This window comes from Apteryx mantelli, chromosome 2 (assembly GCF_036417845.1).
Source record: "Apteryx mantelli isolate bAptMan1 chromosome 2, bAptMan1.hap1, whole genome shotgun sequence".
NCBI lineage: Eukaryota > Metazoa > Chordata > Aves > Apterygiformes > Apterygidae > Apteryx > Apteryx mantelli.
Genome location: NC_089979.1, coordinates 30,792,519 through 30,805,434, shown reverse-complemented (window position 1 = coordinate 30,805,434; position 12,916 = coordinate 30,792,519). Strand labels below are relative to the sequence as shown.

The following is a 12,916-nucleotide window of genomic DNA, read 5'->3' as shown; positions in this document are numbered from 1 at the left end:
CTGAAGTTCATCTGTTAGAGTCTCATCCTCTGCTTCCAGCTAATTTAAAAGCAATACTTTTTAGATCCTTGCTGAACAACTTCTCTTGACATCTAATCCCTCCATCAGAACTGGAACTTCTAGAGTCTACCACAGTACAAACAAGAGCAAATAAAAATTCAGTCAATGAAGCAATTAAGAATACAGTGTGCAAACAATGTCCATCTTTATATGTACCACAAATTTTAAAGCTGAGAGGAAGCATTCTAAACTATTGACCTTTTCTAAAGCACAAATCAGAGGAGCGATTCTTGTTCTGGATCAAATGTTATTTTTATGTCGGAGAATACTTTCTTGGGGAGAAAAAAAAAGGTTTTAATCTGAAAAGTTAACCTGATAAGAGATCTTGTTAGATTTGTTCTGCTAGACCAAATATTTCCTATAGAAATACCTTTTCTCAAGTATTTACAAACTGATCAAGTCACCTCCTTATCTTTGGTAAACTAACTAGACAGGACCTCTTACATTTCTCAGAACAAGGGAGGTCTTTGTTCAGTTAGGAGTTCTTATATCTCTTTTCTAAATCCTTAACTATTTTTCTTAATTCCTTCTTACAGCTATAACAAATGCAATACACTAGCAATCATTTAATTAATGCTATACCCAAAGGAAAAACTGCGCCTATATTCTTAAATCAATATTATCAGAGTTATAGTCCAAGAACTGCACTGAACTAATTAGTGAAAGCATCTCATTCATGTTCAATTCACTTTCCACTGTGATCCTTAAGTGCTTTTCAGATTTACTGATTTACTGAATATATATCTTCACTGCACATATGATCTATTTTCTTTACTTTAAATTGTAATTAAATTTTTGCTGTTCAAATGTAATCATTTATCATGGCAATCAAGAGAGGTCTCAACATTATTATTTACTACTTCATCAATACATTTAATGAGGAAGGATTTTATACTTTTCAAAAAGCATTGACAAAGATATTGAATGAAAAGGGGTCAAATACATCCCTCAAGAGAACAGCAGAAATGCCTACTTTGGACGATGTTTCCTACTCCTCTGCAGATCTAATAGTTTGTAGCTTTTAATCCACTTAAAATTGGCTGCATTGATTGGGCACAGTGCTATTTTTAAGCTAAGCATTATACAATGCAAATCAAATGCCTTACAGAATTCTAAATATATGTCAACAGTTACCTTTATCAACCAAACTTTTAGTCTCAAGAAAAGCTATTATCAAACATGTTTGACAAAACCATATTCTGTATCAGTTGACAGATGCAAGATACGTCATCTTCAATTCTGTATTGATCACACCCAGCATCAGCCTTTATATGTAATGTAAACTCACTATTGTCATCTCATTTACTCTTTCTAAATATATCGATTGCATGATATATATATATATATATATGCACATATATATATATAATAAAAATCTTATTTCTTGTTTTCAAAAAGTTAAAAATATCACAGTTTTCCAAGATTTGTTAAAGATGAAGTACTAGGGAATACTCTCAGCTTTAAAAAGAATCTAAGTGCAAATTACTGCTCTACCCCAAATATATAAAAATGTTTAATTTTAGCAGCTGCTCTTTTATATCCCCATAACTGCTGGAATATTTTTTTAGTTACTGTAAAGCGCAAAAATAGTATGCAACCTCCTTCCAAACAAAACCCACCAATTTTATACTTCTGGCATTCCGGCATCCTTATTGACATCCTACCATTCGTAAATAATTGCCAGGCTTTTGCTAAGATTTTTGTTTAGTTAGTAACTTCAACTTCCATTTTCCTATCTATAACTACATTTGCACTGCTTTTCACTGCTGGATTCTTCCTTTGACTTAGGAAGTGTGCACCAACAAATAGTTTGGGCATCAAAGAAGTCTTTTTGAAGAATTACAAATATATATATTCATTCACACATACAGCATATACTACATAAGCATAAAAACACTGCACGTGCACAGTCTAAGTCAAAAACATAAAATATCAAAGAAAATGAAGAAGCAGAGCCATTTAATAATTCATGACTTTTGTATTTCCATTGGGCTTCATACGCTTCACCACTAGATTCACAACAACCTATCGTAGGTAATTCTGTTACTGATATCACTAAGCATTTTGTAATTGTTCAACAGTGCTAGAGAGCAATACTGAAATAGCAATATCAGTCTTGTACAGCTACAGCACAGAAGCTAAGTAAGTCATCCAAGATCAAAAAGGAAGTCTGTAGCAGAACACAGATCTGAACTGGATCTTTTCATGTCCTAGTTATAAATAGGACATCCTCTCACTATACACAAAGTGATCCAAAACAGTAGACTGCAGTCCAGCAGTGGAACAGGTTCCAAGAAGATAGGCAGAATAGAAGAACGGCTCAAGAAAAGGTTTATTTCAGTGGCATACAACCATGGAAAGTCTGATTGTGGTATAAAGCATTTATAAGCATTACAGCAGTATACCCTTAATAATAATAATAATAATAATAATAATAATAATCACTACTATTACTTGCAAGTCATTTTAGGTGATTTAAGAACTGTGTTTTCTTTATGTTCAATTATTACCTCTCAAAAATAAAAATGTCTGATTTCTAAGGTTGTCATTTGCAAATGCTTGCAATATTTCATTTTGTCATTGTTTTAGAGAAAAAGAATAAACAGGCTTTGATACCTCAGCATGTCTTTATACTGACATGGCACCCAGGAGAATCTGTGCCTGAAACAATGAAATACAAATCTCTGTCCTATGCCCAGAACAGTACTGAGGGACCCACATACCCACACAGATTACCACTGAAATCAGTGAGCTATATCAATGTCTGTTTAACCACTGCAAGTTTGAAGACCAGTAAGGCAACTTATTAGCTGTGGGGCCTGGAATAATATGAACTAAAAAACTATCTACTCAAAACAGTCCCAATATGAGTGCTTCATTGTCTTTTACAAAACTAAGTCAAATAAGGACACTTGGTGGTCCAGATTTCTTTACAAGGCCAAAACAGACAGGGAGTAGTTCAAAAATATTTCCACTGAGTGCAAAGCATTACTTATACAATTTAGAAATCACACCATGAAAATGTTAGATAAATAATACTTTTTCTCCCCCAAATATATCCTCTGATGTTGAAATAACACCTACCACCATTTTCATCTCCATTATTATTGTTTGTCTCAGCCATTTCAGTGCCATCTAACTCAGATTCACATCCTAAATCCAAAGTTCCATCAGTGGGGCATGTTGATTCTTCTTTCTACAGTTAAAAAAGAAAAAGAAAACTAAAATCAAAAAGAAAAAAAATCAATCATGATCCTGGTGCATCTCCAAAAATAGATTACTGCAGTGTATTGCATGCTTACATTTCAAAAAACAGAATAAAATAAAAAACACTTGTAAATGAGTTACTTCAGAGGAAGAAGTTAAAATAGACCTTTATGAGACAACTTGCAAACAAAAAACAAAAAAGCTATTTTGTGAAGTCATAATATATTCTTTATTTAAAAACTGTCAAATAAAATGAAAATTCTTTCACCTTTTTTTTCTTTAATAACAGAAACAAGTTTGTTTGGCTGTTAAAAATGCTAGTCTTCCAGTTGAATGTCCAGAGTGCTGCAGCAAAACAAATCCTTTCATGTTTCTCTTTTGCCTTTGCCTGTTTCCTGAATTCAAATAGCTGAGGCAACCTGGAGCTCACAAGCATGGGAGTGATTGTGAATACCTGGATTTGTGCCAAGAATATCTCCAGATTTAAAGCAAAACAGCAGCATTTGTTTTAGTAAATTAGAAAATGGAGCTTCTGTAACCCATTAATTCAATCACAAATGTAAAATGTGTAGTTAACAGGAGCAGGTAAATGTATATGGCTTTTATTGTTTCTAAACTCTTACATGTAATTTGTCATGAATTTCAAAAGATCCCTCCCCCCCAAAAAAATTTTTAATTGATTACATTTAGACTGCCAAACGTATAATCTAACTTTATTGTTTCTCACCTCTGCTTCACATTCCCCCATTCCTATTATGAAGCCACTCTAAGTTTGATTATATATATAAAGAAAAATTTCTTTCCATCCATGACAAAACACCAAATATACACAAGAAAGAAAAAAAAAGAGGAAGAAGAAAAGAAATAGCATGCAGGCAAGATTCTTTCACTACGGTTATATTCCCAGTCAAAAATAATAATGCAATCTGTAAATTAAAAGCTGATTTATATTAGACTTGCAAATAGTTTTCCACCATTCAAAAATCAAACATTAATACAATTATTAAATGAGAAAGTCAGCGATCCTCTTGAGCTCACTGCTCACAAAACAAAGGCCTTTCTGTTAACAACTCTGAAAAAGCAGCATTTTACCTAAGCTACAACATTTTTTATACCAAATGCCAAATTCAAGAACATGTATATGCTTTCTAAGATAAAACACTCAATGTTTACTTTCATTATAAATCCTTTTATAAGACATCTGAAAGCAGTTTAAAGGACTATCAGGTCATTTCCTCTCCAAAGAATCTAATCTGTTTACCTTTATATCTATTGAGACATTCATAAAGTGGATTAATAGCTCTATGTACTTTCTATACACAAAATTTCAACTTACTTTGAGAGCATAGAGTCCCGACTTCCCGGGGATTTTGAAGAATGTTCCATCACCTACACGAGTGTTAGTGTGAAGCATTGCATTCAGGCAAGCTAATGGAGAGGTTCCACTGAAAAATAAAATTGTGCAAAAATAAAGCAGTCCAAGATTGAGTGCCTCTTGTAAAACTGTTCCCTAGGTCTATTTTTTTAAAAGTCATACTTGCCTGGCTTTTTCTTTTTTTTTAATTCTCTCAAACCTGAAAACATCTACATTACAATAACAGGCCAGTTTCAAACTTAATCATATGCATCTGTCCCCTAGGCTCTAGGCAAAAAGTCTGTGAATTATAATTATGCTTTTCTTCGTACAGCAACCAGCTCCACATTCTAAGAGAACCAAAGTCCCAATATTTATGTGAAAATACTTTGTAAATAACACCATGAAGCCTCATTTTTAAAATGTTACAGACAATGTGGCTGCTGCACATGAATGATCAAAACAGTACCAAGTTCAAGGGCAGCTGAGTCCCACAGGATGAAAGGCAACAAAAGAACAATAAAGAGCCCAGGAAGAACACATTTAAAATTAAAAGTGATATATAGTTAAGCCTTCTCCTAACATGGTCAACATGCATTACTATACATACAAGCACATTTATACCTTCTATGATTCACTATACTTTCTGATTAAATTGTTTTAGAAATTAAGAGGTTGACCTATTCAACCATCATGGTAGTGATTAAATGTAATACTGTTGTGGAATGCATGTTAAAAGACTATTTAAAAAGAAACTCAATAGGACAAAATAGTATTTGTACACAGATCTTTCTCTAATATATGCATGCACACATCAGAAAAAGAAGCAAACGTTTTGATCCTAGATAAACCTATACCATTCTGAAAAGTTAATCTTCGAAATGGTGGGAAAGGAGGTATTCACAAAATTGTCATATTTCACATTAATTTAAAGATGAAATTTAACTACAAGATTTATAGATGTACTATCACATCTTTTTCCCCCTTTACTGACTAATGTACACAGTGTACTCAGGGACTGAACCTGAAACTGTGCTTCTTCCCTGGGGTCTTTAGCCTGCAAATGTGTTTATCTTTAACCAAGCGGAATTTTTTTATGTGGCTAAGTGGAACAATGCCTGTGCATTAAATTGTGTAGCTGAGAATTTCAGGATTAATTATATATTCAACTGTAAACCAGGATCAGGGCTTTCAAAGTCCGTCAGTCACTACTGTTCTTTATTATGCAATATGAAAATATATACAGGAGTAATGGTTCAGGCATCTATCATAACACAACATCCAATCCTTGAAAACTGCATGACTGATCTTTTTTAAATAAAACTGGACCTAAATTGTCACCTTCCATATAAAGATGTTTTCTGCCGAGCTCAATAGCTCTGTTACAACAGAATTTGTTCATAATGCACATATATTAATTTAATGGCAAGATGGATAATGTGATAATTGTTCTTCCAGTAAAAATTAAACAGCTATAAAATGTCCTCAGGATAGGAAATCCTGTCCAGTATAATTTATTTACTACTGGTCACCTAATGTATCACATTACTACAATATCTACTTCTATATTGACTTTCAGCTTATGAACTCATTCTTCATCCAAAATCAAAAAGTACAGGAAAAAATGCAGCTTGTTGACCACATCAGAAATCAAACAGAAATCCATTTTATGAGTATTCCAAATACGATCATTCAATATGAAATTTCTAAAGAGTTTCTGTTGTTTATTTTTTTCCGTGCAAATAAAACGAATCCCACATCTGGTTTTGATATAATACCATATCAGAATACAAAACTAAGTATGGTAGAAATACAAGGATACTGCTAGCAGTAGCACAGAAGACATTAAGAAATTTCTTTTAAGTTGAATTTAATGATTACTTAAAACAGCTTTGGAATAAGGAGTATACTTCTCTTTATACATTTTCCTTATTGTATTAATGTTTGACAAGGAAGGACATAAGGCATTTAACAGCAATTCTAGTTGCGTAATTTCTTCCATATGGTAACATCATTATGTGAAGCAATTTAGAATCTCACACTCTTGGGTTTTTTAGTGAAACACTATCAGAGATTAAGACTTTTTCTGCAAGGCAGAAGAAACTTGCTGACTCTGCAATAGAAGACAAACTCAATGCATGAAATAACAAGAAACAGAACTGTTCGTGCATCTATGCAATGATTTGCATCATTCTCTTATCCTCGTCTAGAAATTCTGGACTCCACACTTATTTTTAGATGTCATTAAGCAATTAAAATGATACAAGATGAATGAACTCAAAATAGAGGATCTGGCAATATCCCATGACCACTACTGTGCTCACAGCAGATATCTTAATCTTCAAACTTTAGCCAGCTGGCAAGTGGACAACAGAAACTACTCTCTGACTTACAAAGAAATCCGTATCAGCTACCGAGCCAACAAGCACTTTAACTACTGTTATGCTTGTTTCATACAGATGTCAGCAATTCCTAAATAATTTGGGCTGTTACCAAAGGGTCATATCCTCCCTTCTTGAAAACTGGACTTGGGTATAATGAGCGCAAAATAAAACACACCTTCTTAACTTCAGTTGCAAATGAAATAAAAATCAGGACACTGTGGGGTGCGATTTATTTTGAGCTAGCAGCTTGAACTGAAATTCCATGGTGCCCTCTACCAGCTATGTCAGTCAGCCTTCGGATGCAGAACTTTTACACTATTTATCACCTGTCGGGTGATGTTGCTTTAACCTATCGCAGTATTCCAAAAGTCATACATGGGAATCATCATCTGCAGCAGTATGTCTTTAAGACTGATCATCTTCTGGTGGTATGTTTTGCATAGATATATATACACACAAGCACTTTAACCACACCTGCATACTTTCAACAAGATTAAAAAAAATTAAAAGTTACTTACTTTCTATATCGATGATATGGAGTCACAACAACCAGCAACATGGGAAAAGAAATAATTTCAGATTAGCCTTCCAATATAAAAGTTGTCAATACAATTTCATCATTTAAAAGACACTAGGCATTTCAGGGTTTCGCATATGCTCTTCACCAGAATTACTATAAATTGGTAATAATCAACACCTCCTTCCAAGTATAATCACAAATTTTCTCTGTATTATAAAAGCAAGCTTCTCACCCCAATTCTGCCGGTCAAAAATATCTCCAATATTTTGTGATTCTGGGCTCCCTCTACTGGTCACGCAGTTGGAGTTACCTAAACCAAAACACCAGACTACACTATCTCTACATACAAAGCCCTGGAAAAACATGCAAGGGAAGTGCAGATTTCTGTTACTCTCTCCTTTGCCCTCCCCCCAAGCCCGGCAAAAAGCCCTAAAAAAAAAATCAATAAAAATACTATTTATTTTTATATTTAAACCTTCTCAAACACACAGGTTTTTTTTTAAGAAAAACCCTGAAAACTTCTATGGTTACACTTTAATTCTAATGGTCTTTGCTAGACTGCTTGCCAAGAGAGAATGATTATCTTGGCAAACAAAAATGATTTAAATATGGAAAATAAATTGACTAAAGTCAACCTGTCCAGACAATACAGTGCGGCAGGCGGTGAAAGTTTTCTAATGCTGCCCAGACAAATCACCTCAATTCCTGGAGCAGGCGCTACCCACAAAAACGTCAGCAACTCAGCCTCCACGTGCGTGGCACAGCCCCCGTTCAGAAACCACAAGGGTTCCCGTTAGTTCTGCTTAGAACAATAACTTCTGTAATAGGAGCACTTAGCTATCATAAATGTAATTATTATTTATTTGTTTGAAATCATCTGCTCATTTTCTACAGATCCATAAATAGCCCCAAGAGAAGAACAATTTTTACTCACTGCTGGAAACAAAGAAAAACCAAAAGGCTTCACAACTGATTTCTAGACCTGATATGAAGTCACATATAATCAAATATGGTTATAATGCATGTAGGTCAGACCAGTTTGGGAGGGATCGCAAGCCCTCTGGAAGATGGGACGTAAAGTCAGAAATATCTTGATGAACTGGAGCGAGAATTAAAAGTCAACATGATGAATTCAGTCAAAAGAAATGCAAATTGCTATATCATGGAATGTGAAATCAAATGCTGAAAATGCATTTTTTCACGGGAAGCTGAAGGGCTAGACATAAGCACAATGAAATGGATCAGAAGGCAACTACACCACAAATTGTATTAATAGAAAGTGTCAATTGGATGTCATCTGTGAGACTCAAGAGGTAAAGACTCTATTACATTTACTGCTAGTGGTTAGCTACCAAATTCTGGACCCTATTTAAGAGATGTAGACAAAAATTAGAAAGTCTAGAGAAGAACCATATGAGTGATAACAGATACAGAAAATATGACTTATGAGGAAAGGCTGCAGAAAACAGATTTGCATGGTCCAGAAAAGAGAAGAGCAAAAGAAGGCATAATTGTAATTTTTCCAAAAATGTAAAAGGCAGTGGTAAGGCAATAGAGATAAATGTTCTTTATGACTGCTAGGGGAAGAAAAAGAATATTCAGAGATATTCTAAAAGTGTGAAAATTGCTGTTGTTTTTTTAATTGACACCAAAACAGGACAAGGGAGCTAGTAGAATGAGCTTCATCAGAAGATTAGATAAATACCTGTTCTGGCTGGTACATACACTGAAACCTACCTCAGTGTTAAAAGTTTGTATTGAATGATCTCTTAAGAATGTGTCCAGCACTATATCCTAGGACTCTCTATCTCTTTATTAAATCAAAATTTTGTTTGAGCAGGAGATTAACCATATATCCTAAATGTATTTTTTCCAACATATTCAGCAGCCTGAAATGCTGGAGAATTGACTAGATGTCTAGATGTGCACTGCTTGCTCAAGTATTTTATAAAACAATACACACAGTCCTGCATGCCCAGGTTGATGGACTCAAAGAAAAAACATTCCACCATCTTCAAGGAGTTATGTGCCTGTGGGCTTGCTATCATGTTCCAGCAAAATGCCAAAACTTGCCATAAAAAATTGTAGCCATGACCTAGCTTGGGAGTGACATGGAAACCTCCCAGGAACCTAAGCAGCAATGCCAAGATAACTGCCCGATACGTCAAGAAGACAGGGAAGGGGTGGTGACTCTTCCAGAGTCTCTCTCCCCCCACAGCCATGCTTGACTAAGCTGGCACTGCTGCAGCTGCCGCAGCCACCAAGGCCAAGGCAAGCACTTCCAACCTGGGCTCCAGGGGGCAACCAGGTCCAATGAACAGAAAACTGAATCCTCCCACCACCATATTTAAATATATTGTGCTGTGTTTAAATGGTACAGGCACAGAATCATTCCCTTGGCATAGGTGGAAGTAGAGAGCACAAAATAAAGGGCTGAGAATGACACTGATCAGTGCAGGATTTCCAGTCAACTATCTGCAAACCCTTCAACAATAAAAGCTTCAATGTTAGTCTAAATAAATTAAATCAGATGATGCTGAAATCTTGCCCTCATTTCACTGCCTTCTCTGGATATTTTGTAGATCACTGGATAGGAAGACTGTAAGTAGTATATTCACTTTCTCATCCAGTGTTACATATAGAGCAGGTGTGCCAGATAAAATTTCATTCAGATTCATCCTTCTTTCAATAGACCGCAAAACGACAGACTAAACAGCTTAATCCAAACTAAACCAATTTAAATCATCAAATAGACAATTTGATTTGAAAAATCAATTTAAATCTTGCTTTCATATTTTTTCAACTTATTTTTCTATTGAAAGGTTAATTCTTTCATTGCTTGAAATGATTAAAATACCTCAATCAGCAATTAAATAGACCTTTACACAACAGGTAATATTACTTTTTGCTAATTAGGAGATTAGGCTATATATATACATGCAGCAATTTTATAACTTAACTTACAAAAATTAATCTAAATTGAGGTTAAAAAAGTAATGACATATTATTTACTAGATGATTACAAGTGCTTGTATATTTGTGTCGAGCTATCTTTGAAAAGAAATTGGCATTTGATTAAAAAATTGTCTTTTAAACACTGAATGAAAATACATTAAATGTGTTGGATAAAAAAAGGAAAAAGGGGGACTTTTCAAAATATTACACATCTAACAATCTATAAAACAATGAAAGCATTATCTGTAGTTAGGGAACCAACTATTATTTTTATGTAGACTAGTGAAACTGTAGGGCTGGTAGATCTCAGCCTCTCGCACAAAGTTGTTATTCATAAGTTGGAACAAGAAAAGCATTTTTGCTGTTTGAACTTCCAATCAGATTCTGAATTTTAAAGGAACTACTTATTTGCACTACAGAAAATACTCTTGATATCTACAGTAGGTACGACTGTCAGAACTAGTTAAGTTCTAAAGTCTTAACCACACAATTCCCTTATACAGTGGCTTGCTAAGATTTTGTAGGAAGTAAAGTGCATACCGATAGAAAACTATTTATACAGTTTGAATAAATTATAATTAAGCTCTAATCTTAATATAAATTCTACCAATTACATATTTAAAAGTATTTTTAAAGGAGTTGAATTTATATTAATTTTAAATTTATTTTAAAATCAATTTTATCCATGTTAGCCAAAATTAACATTGGTTTTGTTCTCATTTAGGAAGTGCCCTAAACAAAATGTTTACATCTCTGGTCCTACGCAAGCTTCACACTCAGGACCTGAACTTCAGACTTAGCATATCACAAACACAACTACTATTCTTGAGCAGACTAGGTAGCCAGAAACCTTATAGCTATCAGGCAACTAGACAGATCAGTACAACTGCTTCCATCATAAAGTCTCAAAGACTGCAAACAAAGCCTAAAAGATGATAAGAGACCACTCTCATTATATATACACACTACTGACATCACTTCAGACCAAACCCTCAGATGTTTTGTTTTTCTAAACCAGATGAAGAGAGAGGTAAATATATTAGTATGATGGAAAGACCAAACACCAGTATAGACATGATAAAACATAATACATTCCTCATAAACTATTCTGAGCCTGTCTCACAAGCTAATAGAACTTACCTATCAGCTTTCACTGAAGTTAACCAAAGCAGTAAACCCCAAATATCTAAAGAGAAGAACCTAGCAATGAACTTGAACATTGCCCTTTGTAACTTGTGAAGGAGTTACAAGGACTGGAATCACAGTTGATATACAGGCATATCTCGGAGATATTGTGGGTTCTGTTCCAGACCACCGCAATAAAGCAAATATCACAATAAACCGAGTCACGCACATTTTTTGGTTTCCCAGGGCATATAAAAGTTATGCTTACACTATACTGCAGTCTATTAAGTGTGCAATAGCATTATGTCTAAGAAAACAATGTACATACCTTAATTAAAAAATACTTTATTGCTAAAAGAATGCTAACCATCTTCTGAGCCTTCAGCGAGTCATCATCTTTTTGCTGATGGAGGGGCTTGCCTCGATGTTGATGGCTGCTGACAGATCACAGTGGTGGTGGTTGCTGAAGGTTGGGGTGGCTGTGGCAATTTCTTAAAGTAAGACAGCAATGAAGTTTGCCGCATTGATTGACTCTTCTTTTCACAAAGGATTGCTCTTCAGCATGCGATGCTGTTTGATAGCATTTTACCCACAATGGAACTTCCTTCAAAATTGGAGTCAATCCTCTCAAACCCTGCTGCTGCTTTATCAACTAAGTTTGTGTAATATTCTAAATCCTTTGTTGTCATTTCAACAATGTTCCCAGCATCTTCACCAGGAGTAGAATCCATCTCAAGAAACCACTTTCTTTGCTCACCCATAAGAAGCAACTCCTCATCCGTTAAAGTTTTATCATGAGATTGCAGCAATTCAGTCACATCTTCAGGCTCCCCTTCTAATTCTAGTTCTCTTGCTGTCAGCCTGTCCTTTGAAGCTTTGAAGCCAGTCATTGACTTCTCCTCTCTAGCTGGGAAAGTCCTAGATGGCATCTTCTTTCAACAGAAGGCTGTTTCACCTACCTTGAAAATCTGTTGTTTAGTGTAGCCACCTCATCAATTCTCTTAGCTAGATCTTCTCGATGACTTGCTGCAGCTTCTACATCAGCACTTGCTGCTTCACCTTGCGCTTTTATGTTATGGAGACGGCTTCTTTCCTTAAACCTCATGCACCAACCGCTGCTACCTTCCATCTTTTCTCCTGCAGCTTCCTCACCCCTCTCAGCCTTCACAGAATTGAAGAGAGTCAGGGCCTTGCTCTGGATTAGGCTTGGCCTTAAGGGAATGTTGTGGCTGGTTTGATCTTCTCTCCAGGCCACTAAAGCTTTCCCCATACCAGCAAGAAGGCTGTTTCGCTTTCTTGTCATTTGTGTGT

The 12,916-nt window shown here is 35.1% G+C and overlaps 1 protein-coding gene across 1 annotated transcript in view; it reads right to left on the bottom strand.

Moving 5' to 3' along the window:
* ASXL3 (ASXL transcriptional regulator 3) overlaps positions 1–12,916 on the bottom strand; it is a 129,084-nt gene that overhangs the window by 69,393 nt on the left and 46,775 nt on the right. The window contains exons 3-4 of the mRNA XM_067290428.1: positions 4,604–4,712; positions 3,145–3,256 (exon numbers count right to left, since the gene is read on the bottom strand). Coding sequence (XP_067146529.1) covers positions 3,145–3,256; positions 4,604–4,712 — 221 coding nt within the window. The remainder of the gene's footprint in view (positions 1–3,144; positions 3,257–4,603; positions 4,713–12,916) is intronic.